Source organism: Natrix helvetica, assembly GCF_964273705.1.
Source record: "Natrix helvetica genome assembly, chromosome: 3".
Classification (NCBI taxonomy): domain Eukaryota; kingdom Metazoa; phylum Chordata; class Lepidosauria; order Squamata; family Natricidae; genus Natrix; species Natrix helvetica.
Window position 1 is genome coordinate 59,776,303 of NC_138549.1, and position 20,386 is coordinate 59,796,688.

Genomic DNA, 20,386 nt, shown 5'->3' on the forward strand with positions numbered 1-20,386 from the left:
GATAAATATGGTTACCTGAAAAAAAAAACAATGTCTTTATTACGATTCTGCTAAAACCATATTGACAACAGGGTTACTAAAATCATTGCTTATTTTAGCTATCATTGGCAAGCCTCTGAAACAAATATGTGAGATAGATTTTCTGAATCATTGTTTCACCAAGGCTGATGTATTTATTGTTTCTTTAATCAAAAGGGTGTTGATGTACAGACAATCATTACATGATTAAGGACTTTTCTGCTGTTTTGCTCTGTAAATCAGATTTAAGAAATTCTTTCCTGGACTTCAGTCCCTTCTTTCATTTTAGCCACAGAGTTGCCCATGTGTTTTGTCTGAGCTACATGGTGACAGTTCATACATTGGAGGGATTTCCTAGCTTCTTCCCTCCCACCCCCTTTGAAAGTAAGTGCAATTGCTTTATCTTTGATGGGCATGACTTTTGAGGAATGGTGAAGAAACCCCCAACAAATGTTTTGCAGTACTTCCTGTCACCTGAGCTAAAAGGAAAATTGGTCAAGTATTTATATAATTTCAACCAAGAGTAAAAAAAAGACAAAGATGTTCCCCTTTATTTTTTGTTTACAGCAAACAAAATACAAAGGTCCAGTTTTTCATGGCTGCAGGCAGGTAGCAAAGATATGGAATGAATTACAGCTGTTACATACCGACAGCCAGTATGGTAGGTTCCACCAAGGTCCTCCGATCCAGTGGGAAAATTCTAAAAACGGATTGGCCAAGCTGTTTGACAGCTCCCTATAAAAGGACTAGCTGTCAAACGGAACAGTGGTGGAATGTAAATAGTTCGTCTTGGACTGATTCGAATCCCTGGGCATGGGGGTAGTCGGCATCAATGCCATGCAAGATGATGGTGCCAAAGACCTGCTGCGAGAGTTCAAGGGTGTCTTCAGCGGTGGTCTTGGCAAGTATGTGGGGATCCCTATAGCATTTAACCTGGACCCCAACATTGTTCCCATTCGGTAAAAGGGCCCAGCGCGTCCCTTTTGCCCTCCGACCCAAAATTGACCAAGAATTGGATAAACTAATTGGCCAGGCGATTCTGGAGCCAGTTGATCATCAATGCTGGGAGACCCCTATTGTGTCCCCGGTCAAGCCTGATCAGTCTGTCCACATCTATAAGTGCACCCTCAATAAGGCTCTCCAACAGAGCACTTACCACTGTCCAGCATCTACTTCATCTGGTAGATGGCGCCACAGTGGAGGCCCAAACCATAGTGATGCATAGGGGTGCATTTAAATGCACCAGGCTTCAATTCGGCATTAGCATTGCCCCTGGACTGTTCCAAAGTGTCATGGAACTGCTTTTGCAGGGGATACCAGGATTCATCCCATATTTTGATGACGTCTTGATATCCGCTGCAAATAGGGAGCAACTTTTCAAATGGTTATGAATGGTTTTGGCCAGAATTAGAGAAAAGGGTCTCTGTTTTAAAAAAGAGAAGTGTCAAATTGCTGCTCCACAGGTAGAATTCCTGAGGTATTTGATTGACAGCTCTGGAATTTACCCAACAAATAAAAAAAGTAGAGCTATCGAGGATGCCCCCACACCTTGCTGCAGCCCTACCCAAGACTGAGCTACAGGCGTTCCTCGGACGTCTCAATTTTTATAGTGTATTTCTAAAGTAGAAAGCAACAGTAGTTGAACCATTGCACCAGCTCCTCAGAAAAAAATGCCAAGTGGACCTGGGGCAGATCCGAAGCCGCAGTGTTTGCTGCTGTAAAGTGACTGCTGTCAGCAGACACATTCCTGGTGCAATACAACCAGACCCTGCCACTAGTATTGACTTATGATGCATTGCCCTTCAGCGTCGGGGCAGCCATTGCATGCCCAATGGGACTGAAGCCCCCATTGCCTACTACTCGAGAACCCTATCAGCTGCAGAGTGAAACTACAGCCAGTTGGACCGTGAAGTGCTGGCTGCTGTGGCTGGGGTCAAGAGGTTTCACGAATACGTGTATGGCCGTGACTTTGAAATCATCACAGACCATAAACCTCTGCTGGAGCTCCTGGCTAGGGACCATCCCACACCAGCATCACTTTCACAGCAAATGACCTGTTGGACTATTTTCCTTGAGGCCTACAGCTACCTCCTCATCCACCAGTCAGGTAAGACCCTGGGAAATGCTGATGTTCTCAGCAAATGCCCATTGCCTGAATTGTTGGACGATCTTACCCCAGAGACTGCCCTGCCTTGAGGCTGTCCCGGTGTTATCAAACGAGGTTGCCCGCCACTCAACGAGAGACAAAACTATCTCTCAAGTTTTGAACTGGGTGTGGAGGAAGTGGCCCAAGGGGCCAGTGGGAGCTGAGTTCAAATCTTTTGTTAAAAAGCAAGATGAATTGTCTGTATTACAGAGATGTCTCCTGTGGGAGGACCAGGTGATTGTTCCACCCAAACTGCGAATTGCAAGAGGCCTTGCATGTAGGGCATCCTGGACTTGTCTGGATGAAATCTTTGGCAAGGAGTTACATGTGATGGCCTAACATGGATGGGGAAATTGAAGAGTGGATGGCAACCTGCACTCCATTCCAGGAATCCCAACCAGCTCCCCCAGAGGCACCCACACGTGAATGGGAACAGCCCCAGGCACCCTGGTCCAGGGTGCACATTGGCTTTGCAGGCCCCGTGCATGGGCAAGTATTCCTCGTAGTTGTGGATGCCTACTCGAAGTGGCTAGAAGTAGTCCTCATGACCATCACCATAGCAGAGGTGGTCATCAAGGTGCTAAAGACTTTTCTCCATACATGGCCTGCCCGACATCTTAGTCTCAGACAATGGACCCCAATTTATTGCCATCCAATTCGAGACTTATTTAGCAGAACAGTGAATCAGGCATGCTTTGGTCGCACCATTCCATTTAGCTAGCAATGGCCAGGCGGAGAGAATGGTGCAATGCATGGAGAGAATGGTGTGATCTGCAAAAGAAGCCCTATCCAGGATGGGGCTGGGAGATTGGCAAACCTGGGTAGACCAATTCCTCCTTTACCAACACATCAGAAAAAGTGCCACCACTGGCAGAAGCCCTCTGAGTTATTAATGGGTCGCAGGCTAAGGTCTCCCTTAGACCCACTCCACCCAAACTATTCTGCTGAGCCATCTAATGATTCAACCAGCAAACTAAGATCATTTAGCATAGGGGATCGAGTAACGGAGACCTGGTTGGGCCACGAGGGAGGTTTACCCCTCGTGGAACTGTGCCCACCAGGCTACCGAGCATTTCACCAGCCCCGGGCCCAGGGAAGGGGCGGAGGGGTAGCAGCGATTATTCGGGAGGATTTAGAACCGAGGGAGTCCACTGTGCCACAGACGTCCGGGTGTGAATCCCTTGTCGTGAAATGGGGCCCTGGGAGACAGTTGGGCCTGCTGATAGTATACCTGGCTCCTCGCTATACATCAGCGGCCCTGCCTGAACTCCTCGAGCTGATCGCATCGGTGGCGGTTGAGACCCCCAAACTCTTAGTGATGGGGGATTTTAACCTGCCATCGGTGGGAGAAGCATCCAAGGGGGTTCGGGAGTTCATGGCTTCCATGACAGCCATGGACCTGACTCAATTAATTCAGGGCCCCACGCATGAGGGAGGCCACACGCTGGATCTTGTTTTTGTCTCTGGCCAGTGGACGAGTGATCTGGGAATAGGGGATCTAGTTATTACACCCCTGTCATGGTCATATCACACACTTCTCCGGCTTGACTTCCCTGGCGCTACCCCCCACCGCGGGGAGGCGGAACCAGAACGTCCTAGATGGTTCCGCCCCAGGCGCCTGATGGAACCGGATAGGTTCCAGACAGAGCTTGGGCCACCTCCTGTAGACCTGACCCGCTCCCAGATGGAGGACCTGGTGGCCGCATGGAATAGTGCGGCCGCCGGGGCCTTAGACCGGGTTGCGCCTTTGCGGCCTCTCCTGCGGCAACGAACCACCCTGGCCCCTTGGTTTACCGAGGAGCTAAGGGTGATGAAACGCCACAGGAGACGCCTAGAGAGCAGATGGAGATCCTCCCGTTCCGAATTTGACCGAACACAGGTACGAGCCCATTTAAGGACGTACCTTGTGGCATTGAGAGCGGCCAAACGTCAATATTGTGCCGCTCTCATTGCATCCGCAGAGAACCGCCCTGCCGCCCTGTTTCGGGTGTCCCGCTCCCTCCTGTTTCAGAGGCCGCGGGAGGCCCCTTTACAAGGTAGGGCAGAGGAATTTGGGAAATATCTGCAGGATAAAATCGCTCAAATCCGGAAGGATTGGGTCCCTTTCAGTGGTCTAGTGGAGACGTCCGCAGCGAGTCTTGAGAGACCAGTCTGGGAGGAGTTTGACTTGGTTGCCATCGAGGATTTGGACAGAATGCGTGGACTACCACATGTTTACTGGACCCGTGCCCCTCCTGGCTTGTACTGGCATCCTGGGAGGTTACACGTGACTGGCTCCTGGGCCTAGTGAACGCTTCGTTGGGTGAGGGGTCTCTTCCGGCCGCCTTGAAAGAGGCGGTGGTGAGACCCTTGCTCAAGAAGCCTTCCCTGGACCCTACGGAGCTGGCCAATTATCGTCCTGTCTCCAACCTTCCCTTTTTGGCGAAGGTTGTAGAGAGTGTGGTGGCTTATCAGTTTCCACGACATCTGGAGGAAAATGATTATCTAGACCCGCGCCAGTCCGGCTTTCGCCCCGGGCACAGCATGGAGACGGCCTTGGTCGCGTTGGTGGATGATCTCTGGAGGGCCAGAGATAGGGGTTGTTCCTCTATCCTGGTCCTATTAGATCTCTCGGCGGCTTTTGATACCATCGACCATGGTATCCTGTTGCACCGACTGGAGGGGTTGGGGGTCCGGGGCACCGTTTTGCGGTGGTTCGGCTCCTACATTTCCGGTCAGACGCAACGTTTGTTGGCAGGGGAGCAGAGGTCGACCCTAAGCCCCCTTACTTGTGGGGTGCCACAGGGGTCGGTCCTCTCGCCACTCCTGTTCAACACATATATGAAGCCACTGGGTGAGATCATTCGTGGTTTCGGGGTGGGATATCATCTGTACACTGATGATACTCAGCTGTACATTTCCACCCCGAACCACCCCAACGAGGCCGTCGAAGTGATGTCCCGGTGTGTGGAAGCCGTACGGGTCTGGATGGATGACAACCGACTCAAGCTCAACCCCTCCAAGACGGAGTGGCTGTGGGTTCCGGCCCCCCGGTTCAACCAGTTAATTCCATCTCTGGCCATCGGGGGCGTACAACTGGCCCCCGTGGAGCGGGCACGCAATTTGGGCGTCCTCCTGGATGCCCGGCTGTCCATGGACGACCATGTGACAGCCGTGGCAAGGGGGGCGTTCCACCAGGTTCGCCTGGTCCGCCAATTGCGCCCCCTATTGGACCGGGACGCCTTACGCACAGTCACTCATGCGCTGGTGACGTCTCGCCTGGACTACTGCAACACTCTCTACATGGGGCTTCCCTTGAAATGCACTCGGAGACTACAGTTGGTCCAGAATGCGGCCGCGCGGGTGATTATGGGGAGTACAAGGTACTCCCATGTGACACCTCTCCTGCGCGAGCTGCACTGGCTTCCTGTGGTCTATCGGGTGCATTTCAAGGTTTTGATAACGATCTTTAAAGCGCTCCATGGCACAGGACCTAGCTACCTGCGGGATCATATCCTGCCCCACACATCCCTGCGACCAATTCGCTCGCACAGAGAGGGACTTCTCCAGGTGCCGTCCACCAGACAGTGCCGGGGAGCGGCGCCTAGGAGCAGAGCCTTCTCTGTGGCGGGCCCAGCCCTGTGGAATGACCTCCCCCCGGATATTAGGACTACCTCTGACCTCCGCTCCTTCCGTGCAAAGCTCAAGACCCACCTTTTCCAAGTAGCTGGCCTGGCTCAACCATAGATTATTATTTATTTATTTATTTATTTATTTATTTATTTATTTATTTATTTATTTATTTATTTATTTTACTGTGCTTCTAGACCGCCCCCTCTCCCAAAAGGGACTCGGGGCGGTGTACAGTCCATGCAAAGAATATCAAAATACAATAAATAGAAGAATTAAATATGTACAGTTAAATATGGAGGAGGTTAAAATAGAATTAAAAAGAACTGTACAGTTAGCCAGTATGATCATATCGCTCCTGACGGGTTTTTTAATTTCGTAATTTTACTTAGGGGATTTTAAATTGCTATTTTAATTGTTTCCATTTATCTGTCTACCTCCTCCACGTATACGTCTATATTTTTGTGTATGTACTGTCTATATTTGTATTTTATGTGTTTTTTATTGTACGCCGCCCCGAGTCCTTCGGGAGAGGGTGCGGCTAACAAATAAAATTTTTTTATTATTATTATTATTATTTATGCCCACAGCTACAGTGGAGGGGGCGGGGAGCTCTCTGGATTCCTGCCAAAATTGCAGAAATCACCGGACCTCACTCTTACAAATTGGAGCTCAAGGACAGGAGAATTTGGAGGGGGCACATTGACCAACTCTGAGGCCGCCTCAACCATTCAAACCTTATGCAACCAGAGGTAACTCCTGCACAAATTAGCCAAAGCCCTACCCAAAAGGAGCAAACATACACTCCTTCCACAGATTTCTCAAACCTGAAGGTACTGGAGTACTTACCTGAGAAAGTTGGGGCCCGCGAGAAAGTTCCAGGAGCTTCAACCAGGCAAAGCTGGAGAGGTAACAGGACCGACCTGACTGAAATCCCAGCACCAACTGCACAGGTCAGAGAAAGTCTCTAAACGACCTACCTACCTGCGTGACTACATCACCAGCCGGATCAGCCCAACTAAGAGAGGAAGGGTGTTACATACTGACAGCCAGTATGGTCAGTTCCACCAAGGTCCTCTGATCTGGTGGGAAAATACTAAAAGCCGATTGGCTGAGCCATTTGATAGCTCCCTATCTTTTATGTCAAACGGAATGGGGCTGGAATGTAAATAGCTGTCAAATAAAAAGCTATTGTTTGCCATTGAAACCTGAGTCTATTGCGTCGGTTCAACCGATCTAACAACAGCTGTTTTATTTTGCACTACACGTAGTAGCAGTCTTAGAGGAAGCATGCTTAGAGTACAGAGTAAGTTCTCATTCTATTCAGATTTCCTCCAAGCCTGCAGGTCCTATGCTCTGTCAAAGTCAGTGCTTCATAGGTAAATGACTAACCTAGTGTTTCTCAACTTTAGCAGGCATAAAATGGGTAGATGTCAATTTGCAGAATTCATCTATTTTAAAGGTACCAAGGTTGAGAAATACGGACTAAACTCTGACAGCAAGCTTGATGCCTCCTTATTGGTAATCACTGAGCAAGAAAAGCTGGTAACCACTGAGCAAGAAAAACTTCAGCTGTGTGTTCTCAGTGGAGAGAGGATTTAAATTCCACAGGGTCCCCTCTGCTGCTGGAAAATATATGCTTTCTTACTTTATGTTCCTGACTCCTACATTCTTGACCAAGTCTCTGACTTTTTCCTTGGAGTTCTCAATACATTGTGTGATTTTGGATTATTATATTTGACATGGCTTTACTCTTCCTCAGCCACCTGTCATGCACATTTCTGCTTCTTCCTCCTGTCCACTTCTGTTTTATGCCACATCTGCCCAGTCTGCTTGTACCTTTCCTCAGTGTGTGATTGTTTCCTAGCACCTCCATATGCTGCATCTATAACATGGCTGCCTGCTGCACAGAATTTCCATATACACATCCTGTTCTGACCCCCCTCTCCATGCCTGTGAACAAGCCAAAACACAGGCTTGGCTGGTTGCCACTGTTTAATTGCAGATAACAAACCTTTTGGCTGAAGGCCCAGATAACTCAGAATACAAGAAAAACAAATCAGATATTCAGACAGGGCTCTAAGACATTGACTTTCTTCAAATGGCTAATTTCAAACGGTTGTTTCCTGCAAATGTCCCCTCCCAACGCCTCACCTATAAGCTCTCTTGGGAGGGACCAATCTACAACCACCTGTGCTAATTATCGTCTGTGAGCCTGCCTACGAAGCTGCTGCTTTCATTTCTCAGCCGTCTTACTCTCGCATCAGGGACTGACTGCCTTTGATCTTCCCCACTGCTCCATGCCTCAGGCGCCTCCTGGTGGCCAACCAGCCCCTCTGGTCCCTGCTCTGAATCTGCAACCTGCACAGGGTCTTCCATATCATCCAGGGCAGACTCAAATGATCCCTCATTATCTGAATCCAACATCAGATGAACCGGATCCTGCTGGGCTACAACACATCCTCCCACCACTGAGGTCAAAACACAATATATTTTCTTTTTCTTCCCCCATGAATGAAGAACCATAATAGTGTAGGAAGTTAAAATCCACCCCTCTCATAGAAAATGAAATATTTTGGAAAATATTAAAAATACAGAATATTTCCCCTAAAAAGAGAAGAAGAAACTGAGAGAGGCAGAAAATCAGCCCATTCACCTTTGTTAATGGGCCGTTAAGGCCTGGGCCAGTCTATTCTACATAACAAAGATCTACCCCCTTCAGGCAGAGCCATTTTATTGCCCTTTACTGCACCACCCACCAAGTTTCAACCAAACGTAGCACACAGACAACCTACAAAGCTGGCTATGACCTCTGACACCAACCAATCTGAATACTCTTCCTGTGTCACAGGCAGTTCAAAGCCCAGAGAGGGCATAAAACCCAAGGACTCTCAGCATCTCTTCTTTTTTTTTCACCCAGGAGCTTCAAGGCATATGATCCTATCCACCATTAAACCATCTTTCCAAACAGTCTCCATGTTTCTAGTGTCTTTTTCCCCACTTGGAACTGAACCCAGACGGACATTTCTTCCAACAATAGCTACTCCAGTATGACCCAAAGCAATATAGATAGTAAAGAACTGCTGCTCCAAAGCTACTACACAGATTCTAGAGGAGAATATTTTTCACAGAGACTAGGATTTTTTATACTCAGAGAACCCTGTAGCATTTATTTTGCTGGATGCTATGTCAACTAGTTTGTTTCCATTACAGTAGTTGCTTTTTTCAGTTGCAATGGTCTTGGGCTGAAACTCAAAATGCTTTAAAAAAGGAGAGGAGGCAATTGTTTTCAATTTCAACTGCAATTTTCATGAGTGAGGCCTGAGTGATTCCTTTTTTACATTCCTTTTTCTGTTCAGAGACAAACTTTTTATAGCCAATTACATAAAAAGAGGAGCTTTCTTGCTTGTCCTCTATTTAGTTACTTCTATATTTTCTTAGGAATATTTCATTTTTGGAAGACACATCCACATCCCAACATATTAGAAATTCTCTGACACATATTCCTCTCTTTTGAACATCCTATCTCCTACCTCAAGACTATATTTTTATTCATACTGAAATAAAATGAAATCTCTCCCTTGAAATGAGCTAAAACTTGTAATTTTGTAATGAAACAAAGGGACTAAAACGTTGGTGCATCTGCATTAGGTGTTGATACTTGGAAGAGCTCCAAAGCAATTAGTTAAATCATTCTGTATTCTTCATCCTCTGGTTCATCATATAGTCTCATTACAGGATGATAATACATCACTGTGCCAAACCCAACCAGCCACGCCACTAGAGTTCCTCCCAAGAAAACACAGAAGGTTAATAGACAGATGTATATGAAATCTTCTAGTTGTAAGTGCAGAAGGCACAGGTAACGGAGCTCCAATTTTGCCTTGATGAGAGAAAGACCCTGCATTTTTTCTGGTTTACTGCAAGTGATATTCTCAAAATCTGCAAAAAGGAAACATAAAATGAGAACTAGTGTGAATGCTAAACAGTTACTGGTATCTCTATAGCTAGATTGGCTTTTTGGCAACTGCAGCATACTGCTGGCTCATACTAATATATATGACTGTCAATATATACTAAATTCCATCCTTCTTGCAATATAATAGAAATAAATTGCTAATTCCATTGACAAGGTGAACCTTTCCATGACTTTCATTTCTTTCAAGGCCAATATCCAGCATTTTCTAATACTGCCATGAACAATTGGGATCAGCAACCTAGTTATTAAACAAAGTGGTTGCTAAGCGAAACTGTGATTGTGCTTATGATCTCCTTTTTAAGCCTGCCAGAGTGATAAAAGTGAGGATTAGTTGCAAAATTACTTTCTAATCGCCATCACAACTGTAAGCTCTGTGCAGCTGTTGGATCTCAGTTCTATCTATACTATCTATACTTCTGATAATTTTTTAAAAACCCTTTGCTCCAAACTGCTGAGTCTATTTTAATTCCAAACAAAATAAAATAATACCTAGTTTTAATATCTCTGTATGATTAATTATACAAATTCAGACATCCTGCTAATAGCCACAATCATACAGCTAAACAGGATATTTTATATTCCCAACATTATATAAACACTGATATACCAGCATTGCAATTAAAACCTCTTTATGAAAACCATAGACTGCTTTATATTTATTGAGTTTGTAAGTAATTAGGAACAAGGAATTGTAAGCCAAATGAATATGTTTACATGGTATAGGCATTATCAGATATCACTGCGGGTCCACAATGCTAAATTTCAACTGAGTTCAGGGATGGTATTGATGTTCTGACTCTCCTGTTATTTTGAATTGATTACTTCCCTCCAACTGAAGGATTGGGGCAAATTAATAGTGAATTTAGGGAAATATATTTCAATTAACAATGTTTATTCTTGCTGTTGGTTTTTCTTCAGCTGCTATATATGTCATGTATGATTTTGTAATTTTGCTTTCTATCTCATTTTTAATAAATTGCTAGCAAACTTGAGTCTTCTAATTGAAATGGCTGGCCATACAAATGGAATGTACATATTACAGTTGATGACTAATCTGAGGATTTGTGAAAGTTGTCTAAGGCAGAAATACAGAGGGACTCAATGGAGTGTTATTAGGGATTACAATTGTGCCAATTGAAGAATCCACATTCCTAATTAACTCAGGGACTAAAAGAAGTATTTAACATGAAGTCCGATCTCACCTGGGAATTTAATATCAGTATTTGTTAGCCAGTTGGAGAATGTCAGGAATCTGCAGTCACAATTCCAGGGATTATCCTTTATTCCCAAAATACGAAGTCTGTACAGTTTTTGGAACGTTTCAGCACTGAGGTAAGACAAGCCACAATCACTCACATCTATATATCTCAGAAGACTGTTCTTTTCAAAGGCTTGCTCCATTATCTTCACCATCAATGGATTGCCAGAGAGATTTAAGAGCAGCAGCTCACTCAGTTGTGAAAAAGTGAAGGATGTTATGTGGGAGAGCCTGTTGAAACTCAGATCCAAATATGTCAGTTTGACTAACCCTGGAAAGCTGAAATCCAAGTCCATTGTTATCAGATTGTGGCTGCAATCGAGGTGGACCAGTTCATTGAGATAACTCATAGTTAATAGTGGTAAATTGGTGAGATTGTTCTGTGCCAGAATTAATTTTTTAGTAGTCAGAGGAATTGTGGTTGGAAAGTTTTGCAATAGTTTTCCTGTGCAATTCACTTGCAATTTATTACAAGTACATTCTGTGGGGCAACTCAGAGCCTCTTCTATCCATTTCATCCCAAGTGCAAGAATTGTCCACAAAAGTGGGGAACTATGACTAGAGATCAGAATGAAATACCCCATCTTATAGTTTTCTCTCCTTTAGCTTCATCAGAAGGGGACTTGCCTTTTTGAAATTTCAGATCCAAAGGAGAATATTAGTTTACCAGTTCCTGCTAGAGCTCCAAGTCATCTTAGTTGTTACTGTCACCATTATGACATCACTCTGGAATCATAATGATGATGTACAAGCAGACCTGCCTATGTCAACTGTCTTAATAAATATTCATTTCTTTTTTTAGCATTTATGTATATTCCAGTCTTTCTTACTTTTGTAACAATAATTATATTATTACATAGCACAATAATATTTACACAAGAGAGTTTCATTGCTTAACATGTAAAATATATACACTACATGATGATATATATCAGGGGTCCTCAAACGTTTTAAACAGGGGGCCAATTCACAGTCCCTCAGACTGTTGGGGGCCCGGACTGTCTGAGTGGGCATAGCTAGGTGGTCATGTGTCTAGGTGGACATGGCCAATTTAACAGTCCACTGAACAATGCATACAAATTAAACTTTAATTTGTTTTGCTCCTGGGGGTGTTTTATTTGCTTTTGTTTGCTTGTTGCTCTTTTGGTTGACTTTTCTTTTTATTAGATCATTTTTTTCAGTTGTCTAGGAGTCTAGTGGTCCACTTCAGGAAACTCAGTTTTGCAGCAATTCTTCTCAGCCCAAAGGAGCTTGAGAAATATAGGTAGGTGGTAGTTTTGTTGCACGGCATAGGGGAGAAGTGATTGCCAGTTTCAACAGGCTACAGTGAAAAACTGGGTGAATACATCTGAAACCATTACTGGGTTGATGATCTGGGTGATAGGGAAAGAACCAATGTAACTGGCACATAACTGTCAGCTCTGCCTGGCCAGGCTGAGGCTTCACAGCAACGGTGGGATTCACTTACATTCCCTACCAGTTCACAAATGTGAGTGCACACACTGCATCTGCACATGTGCACTGCTGTCTGTGCATGTGCAGTGCTTGTGCATTATGTTGGGGTGGATGGACCCTCCTGCTGCTACCAGTTTGCCCGAACCGGAGAGAACCAGCTGAATACCACCTCTGCTTCACAGACATCCTGCCATCAAAAGAAGAAGGGGGAGGGAAGGATGAAAGGGCAAATAAGCTTTGTGTGTATGTGATAGGAAATTGGGAGGGGGGATGACTGGTGATAAGGATCAGAGCAGCTGGATCCTGTTTGTACCAGCATCCCACAACATGCACCCTGAGAAATACGTGGTTTGAAAGAGGGGTTGTAGAAAATCAGTACCCATACACCCTCCTAGAGAATGAAATATTTTGGGGAATATTAAAAAGCAGGATAAATATTTTCCCTAAAGGAGAAATGGGAAAAAAATATTAAGGGAGGCAGAAACTAGCACCAGTCTCCCAGTCCCAAGCAGAAACTGAAGAGGCCAGCTTTTAGAAATGCAGATTTGGTAATCCATTCAGAAAGACTGGGTCAGACAGAAACTTCAGATAAGCAACAAGCCAAAGATTGGCAAGATTAATTTAGACAAACACCTAGGATTTGCATTTTTCCTTTTGCCTAAAGAGCCAGCCATGACCCCTACATGACCCCATAGGGATCCAAAAGGTATAAAGCCCACCCACTCTCAATTCCATTTTGGTCAGCTGACCCAGAACTGCACACTGTTCATCAATAAACTTTCTTTCCAAGAGAGAGAGGAGGAGAGAATGAAAGGAAGATGAGGGAAAGAAGAAAGAGGTAAGGAGAGGAGGGTGGAAGGAAGAGGAAGAGAAGGAGAGAGGGCAGGTAGGGGAAGAGGAAGAGTAGGAGTAGGAGAAAGGTAAGGGAAGAAGTAAGGGAAAGGAGAGGAGGAAAGGAGAGAAGGGAGGGAGGGAGAAAAGAAAGGGAAAATAAGGTGGTGTTACAACAGGAGGAAGGGATGGTAAACAAAGCAACCCAAACTATATATGTATATTATAACCTATAAAATGGAATAGCAAATGTATAGGAATGATAAATGTAAAGAAGAAAAATGATTATGTGAATGTATACTTAAAATGGTATGTAAGAGAATAAAAAAAATAAAAGTTTTCTGGAATTTTTTTTTCCCAATCAGCCTTTATTTTGTTTCCAGCCTCTTTCTCCTTGATATTTCTTCCAACAGGGTCAAAGGCCATCTATGTCAAAATTGAACAGTCCTCTCTCAACAGAGAGGGTGAGGATATGACATGATTTCTCTCCAATCTACAAAACACTCCTTTCAGGCTTTACAACCATTTGCACTTCTCAGGTGACCATGAGGATACAGATAAATCTCCAAATGGTCTCAATGACTCTAAAAGAATTCAAATATCCAGCTGTCTGCAAGGAATATAAATCCTTCCATTATCCACCATCCAGTCAGAGCTGAAGAAACTTCTTGGATGAAAGACTAAATGTCTTCAAAAAAAAAAAAAAAACCCAAGAAAGTCCAGTTGCCTCTTGAAAAAGAAGCTTTGGGACAAGGGTGACCTGGGTGACTGAGAATCTCCATAGTCCCTGTTAGGAAGTTACTCTTTAATTCCAGGTTGCTTCTCTCCTTGATTAGTTTCTATCTATTGTTTCTTGTCCTGCCTTCTGGTGCTTTTATCCCCTCTTCTTTGTGGCAGCTCCTCAAGTACTAGAATATTGCTGTCATGTTCTTTACTCTACATTACATACCCAAATCCTGCAACCGTTCTTCATATATTTTAATCTCCAGATCTTTAATCATCTTAGTCGCTCTTCTCTCCACTTTTTCCAAAGTCTCAACATCTGGAGACCAAAACTGGAGGCAGTATTTCTGGTGAAGTCTTACTAAGGTTTTATAAAGGCTTTCACGCTATTTTGATTCTATGCCTCTGTTTATGCAACCAAGGACTGTATTAGCTTTTTTGACTACTGCCGCACACTGCTGGCTCACTGCTGCACATTGCTGATTAAGTGACAGCTTAATCTGTAACTAAGAGAATTCACTGTTGAAAAGGATATGCTTTAGCCTAGCAACAGTTGTTAGGTGAAGTATAATCCGTCTATTGTAATTGGAGGAGAAACTGCTTTCAGTTCATTGTGACACAAAACCTAACAATGGAGATGTTATGTAAGATAAATAAGTCTTCACAGTATTGGGACATCACAACAGGAGATTTAATGCCTATATAGCAGTGAATAGGTGTTCAAGTTGTGTTCCAAATCAGAAATAATAATGACTAATAAGAATGATCAAATTGAGATTTCAACCCTTGGTAAATTAGCTGCTCATGTCCCTGATATCATTGTGTATGGAGATTTTGCTCAGGAAATGCCTTTTATTGAAAGCTTTGATGGTGTTCTGCTCTTTATGGACATTTCAGGTAAGCAAAGGAAATCAGTGTGCCACTGAGGGAAGGGGAAAGATTTCAGAGAGAGTTTTTTTTTAATTGAAACATAAAATGCTACATGAGAAAAAAATAGTGCAAACCTTTGCTGCTCTTCCTGAAAATAAAGCAAAGTTTTAAAATATTCATATGAACACACAGTAAGCCTCAAGGGAATTACTGATGTTTCAACAAGTGCATCTATTTAACTATTATATCTCTTTTCTTGGGCAAAAAGAGGACTTACTTATGCACAATGCAGGAAATAATGCTCTATGTGTCAACTGCTGTCAAGGAGAGATTCAATGGAGATTTTCCTTTGTCAGTTTGTTATAGCTGTTTGTTTCTCTTCTTCGAGCTAAGATTTTCTTTTCAAAGTCTAATGTCAACTCCTGCCTCTCCTACTTTTATCCCTAATCCACAGTCTCAAAAAGTTATACTGACAATAGCTGCTTATTATTTTGAAGGTTTCACAGCTCTGACAGAAAAGTTTAGCATGAACACCAGCTTGGATCGTGGTGCTGATGAATTAACACAGACCCTTAATCACTATGTGGGTGACATTGTTGAAGGTGAGTTTAGAACTATGTATGATTTGATTTTGAAGAATACCCATCATAAACAGAGTATTTCCAAGCTATTTTTGTTTAAAAAACAGGTCTTTACTTCCTAGAAAAGGGAACAAAGATGTGAGAACATGGGTATAAAACAGATCCATAGATGTTACTTCTTTGTTACAGAACTTCAGCCTCAGAGTTGCCAAAATCTCTCACCAATCATATTGCAGTGTCTTGTCATTGGAGGAATGTGTCCAATTAGTAATGCCAGTGAATATTTATTAGGTCCAATTAGTAATGCCAGTGAATATTTAAACAGTGAATGTTTTGCCACATTAAGAAGTGGGCAGGAGATTCACTATTAATACACTAATGAAGTAAATGTATACATTAAAATAATTAATTAAGCAAAGCACTGCAAAGAAACTACAAAGTTTCTTTAACTATAAGACTGGCAATATCCATAGACAAGGCAATGAAAAAAGACAGAACATTCATCAAAGAAATGTAAATAGAGAATAAAATCTCATATCCCTATGGTCGTTGAAAGACTATCTTTATCAAAAGCAAGATTAGTTGGAAAAGTCTGGGGGAGAGTTGCAGTAGCACAGTGGTTAAATGCAGTACTGCAGGCTACTTCTGCTGATCACCAGCTGCCAGCAGTTCGGGTCTCACTGGCTCAAGGTTTACTCAGGCTTCCATTCTTCTGAGGTGGGTAAAATGAGGATCCAGATTGTTGGGAGCAATATGTGACTCTATAAACCGTCCTGAGAGGGCTGTAAAGCACTGTGAAGTAGTATATAAGTCTAAGTGCTATTGCTATTGCTATTCCAACTAATGTAAAACTCTCTCCTTGGGCAGACCTCTTCCTATATCAGTTTCTGAAAACTTGTATAATATTTTACTGCAAGTATTCATCTTCCTATTTGTGCACCTTCATTGTTTAGTGTTAAATGTGCCTCCTTCAAAATCCAAGAAAGGAAACCCCCAACTCCATTGTTTTAAAGAAAAGGTACTTTTATTGGATATGAAGTGAAAACAGCAAAAGTAAAGCAAGATCATTAAATGACACAAACTTGTACATATCAAAAGTTTACCCAAATCCCCCCCAACAACCCCAAGCTAAATGTCCAATCTCCAACCCCCAAGGGTGTCATGTGGGGTGCATCTTCAGGTGGCCTCATGCAGCTAGTATGCAGAGACGGTTGGCCTTGATCAGACCCAGACAGGAGCATTCAACATGCACAGAAGATGGTGAAAACAAAACTCCCTCTTTGAGATATCCCCTCCAGCATGATACACCTCCTAAATACTGAAATGCCCCTCCCTCCCTGTTACTATGGCAGCTGATAGCAAGCAAGAGATATAGAGGTTGACATTTGGCCCTCCTGCAGAAAAGGTGTTATCCCTAGAGAGAAACAAAAAGCACAGAAAAACAGTAACAACAAGAACATTAATACAACATATTCAAGGTTTATCAGGGTATTTAGAATGGAACTTCTACAAAAGCTTTGTGGCCCTAACATCAGGCTTATTCACCCACTCAAAGTGGGAGAGAGGGAAATGTTTCCAAGCCACTAAATACTGTATTTCCCCCCTATGTTTTCTGGAATCAAGGATCTCTTTGACTTCAAAATTCTGTTCTTCCTCAATAAGGAGGGGGACTGGAGTAGGGGTGTGGTCTGGACAAATTGAGGCGGTATCTTCCAGTTTCAGTAAACTAACATGAAACATGGGATTCTCCTAAGGGTTTTGGGTAACTCCAACTGCACTGTAACCAGGTTAACAATTCTGACAATGGGGAAAGGACCCACATATTTTGGTCCAGGTTTCTTTGACTTTTGGGTAGTCTGAAGATACTTAGTGGACAAGAAAACCCTCTCTCCAACCTGGTATTCTTCTGGCTTCATCCTTTTCTTATCAGCTTGTTTTTTATGTGCTTGATGAGCTTTGTCTAACGCTTTGCGAGTTATAGGCCAGATAACTTGTAGTTGTTTAAGCCACTCGGATAAGGAAAGGTTTTGTAGTTTCTCCCGGGGCAATTCAGGGATAGGCACAAAATCCTGGCCAGACACTACTTTGAATGGGGTTAATCCTGTACTGCTATGTACAGAATTATTATACACGACCTCTGCAAAAGGCAAAAGGTCAGCCCAATTATCCTGCTGATAATTAACATAGCACTTGAGGTACTGCTCTAGAACCAAGTTAGCCTGTTCACAAGCCCCATTTGTCTGTGGATGGTGAGCAGAGCTTAGACCTTGGCTGAGCCTAACAATTTTAGGAACTCCCTCCAAAAGTGGGAGGTGAATTGGACTCCTCTATCTGAGATAATGCATTCAGGAATACCATGTAACCTATACACATGTAGGATGAACAATTTAGCCAGTGTTTTCGCTGATGGAATCTTGGAGCAGGGCTCAAAATACACTTGCTTGGAGAACAAATCCATGACCACCCAAATGACAGTATTGCCATTACTTTCTGGTAGCTCAACAATGAAATCCATGGATATCTCCTTCCAAGGGACACCAGGTCTGGCAATATTTTGGAGTAATCCATGTGGTTTTCCTGGTGGTCTCTTTGTACGTAGCACAGACAGGACAACTAGCAACGTAGAGTTCTATGTCTTTTTTCAAAGAAGACCACCCAAACTGTCTTTTAACCAAATGTAAGGTTTTCACGAACCCAAAATGTCCAGCTGCTTTTGAATCATGGGCCTGTTGGAGGACAATGCTTTTCAGACTAATAGGCACATACAACTTGTCCCCCAACCATGCAAGGCCATCCCACATGGTGCATTCATTTGAGTGGGCTTTGAACCAGTCATTAGATGGTAGCACCTTTCTCAGACATTTTGTTAGCTCTGTGGTCTAGGTCAACTTTTCCTTGGCTCCTGGTGACTACTGGAGCCGCTAGCTCCTTGGAAGGAATGACCAGATGAATCACCTTCGGCCTGGCACTGTTATACTGGGGCAGCCTGGATAGGGCATCTGCCATAAAATTCTTCCCTCCCGGAAGGTATCTCAGAATAAAATTAAACCGATTAAAGTGCTATGTCCAGTGAACTTGTTTGGGCAACAATTTCTGTGAGGTTTTCAAAGCCTTGAGGTTCTTATGATCAGTCCACACCTCAAAAGGGTGCTTGGCTTCTTCGAGGAAAAGCCACCAGGTCAGCAGAGCCCAATGGACTGCAAAAGCTTCTTTTTCTCAATTGGCCCATCTTCTTTCCATTTCAGTCAATTTCCGGGAGGTGTAGGTGCAAGGTTGTATGGTTCCATCAGCATTAGTTTGAAGTAGTAGCACCCCTACAGCCATGTTCATCTGCATCACAAGAGGTGCATCTCTTCTGAAGGGAGACTGGAGGGACAGGACTGAGGCAACATTCAGGGTGCAACGTTCAGCTCTATTCAGGGTGACCTTGTAATCAGTGCACACCCTGATAGAGCCATCTGGTTTAATTGGAATAACAATTGGCGTTTCCCAACGTGCATGATCCACAGGTTCCAACACCCTCTGGGCAATCAACTTATCTAACTCAGCATCCACCTTAGGGCAGAGTGCTAAGGGAACCCTCCTAGGCTTAAGGCGGATAGATGCTACCTGGGGGTCCAAATTAAAGGATATAGGGGTTCCTGTATATTTACCAAGACCATCTTTGAAAACATCCGTGAACTCATTAGTCAGGGACTGGAAGTCTTTAGTTCTAGTAGTGTGGATGCTGACAATGTCTAGCCCCAATGCCTGGAACCAGTCGACACCCAGCAACGTAGGGAGAGGTTCCTGGACCACGATGAGGGGAAGGTGATCATTGAACCACTAGGTGGCTACTTTAAACAGTCCACTGCCTAGAATAAGAATGGACTCCCCCAGATAGTCACGTAGCCAGACGGCAGAGGGAGACAGACATTTCTTTGCCATAGAGGGCACTAAATGTTTTAAGGTGCTCCACAAGATAAGGGAATGGGAAGATCCAGTGTCCACCTCCATCTGGCAAGGTGCCCCTTCAAGGTGGACACTGAGGAAATTTTTCTCACGGTTGTTTTTGTTAGCATGGTTGATAGAAACCTCTGGGTAATCATTATCTTTGGAGATAGTAAAACAGTCCTCCCTCAGCCTGGTAGAACATTTGATTGCCTTTGTAGAAACCAGCTTGTCTGGGGGTCGATTGGACACAGGGGATCGTGCTCAGCAAACCTTGGCCAGATAGCATTTTTTTTACTGCAATGGCGGCATAAAAATGCCTTAAATTTACAAGTCTCTCTGGCATGATTGCCACTGCACCCAGCACAAAGGTTAGAGGTGGAACTTCTGCTTCCCTGGTGCCACTTGACAGAGGTTGCCTGGAGGCAGCTTACATTCTCCTCATCTTCAGAGATATCATTCCCCTGTTCCTCATCATCGTGATGGACAGTGACAACTTGCGAGGCAAAGGAAGGGGCATTCTGATATCCTTGTATCTCGGCAGAGGACTTTTCGGACATCTCAGATGCCCTCGCCTCGTCCAGAGCGGCTTTAAGAGTCAGCTCTGTGCATGCTATTAAGCAACGCTCTAGTTTTAGGTCACTGACCCCACAGACTAATTGGTCCAGCAGGTCATCTTCGAGGTTAGCAAAGTCACAATAGAGAGCAGCAGACAAGCTGCAGTCTCTGTCTGAACATGAATCCTCATGCAATTCTAGAAGGTGCCGGGGCGTAGTGACCCCTCAGCTTCTCCATAAAACATCCCAGGGCACAGAATGTACAGGCTGAGGAATGGAAAGTGCCCTGGCTGTTCCAAACATTTGGGGCTGCAGGCACTTAAAAACATGATCTCTTTTGGCTGCTGGACAAGCCTGTAATATCATTAGCCTCTAAGAAGCATTTGAAGTGTTCGAGGTATGCTTCCCAAGACTCTGTTGCTGGACAGA

The 20,386-nt window shown here is 44.1% G+C and overlaps 2 protein-coding genes across 2 annotated transcripts in view; one reads left to right on the forward strand and one right to left on the reverse strand.

The window, feature by feature from the left end:
• Positions 1-9,458: 9,458 nt before the first annotated feature.
• Positions 9,459-11,528, reverse strand: LOC309390065 (leucine-rich repeat-containing protein 52-like; the record flags this gene model as incomplete). Its single annotated transcript, XM_081949146.1, has 2 exons — positions 9,459-9,715; positions 10,955-11,528. 2 exons carry the CDS (start codon positions 11,526-11,528, stop codon positions 9,459-9,461), a joined length of 831 nt encoding a protein of 276 aa, XP_081805272.1.
• A 3,182-nt stretch (positions 11,529-14,710) lies between these two features.
• The window catches only part of ADCY10 (adenylate cyclase 10), a 219,639-nt gene continuing 213,963 nt past the window's right edge, over positions 14,711-20,386 (forward strand). The window contains exons 1-2 of the mRNA XM_081946448.1: positions 14,711-14,916; positions 15,387-15,491. Coding sequence (XP_081802574.1) covers positions 14,769-14,916; positions 15,387-15,491 — 253 coding nt within the window. The 5' untranslated portion in view covers positions 14,711-14,768. The remainder of the gene's footprint in view (positions 14,917-15,386; positions 15,492-20,386) is intronic.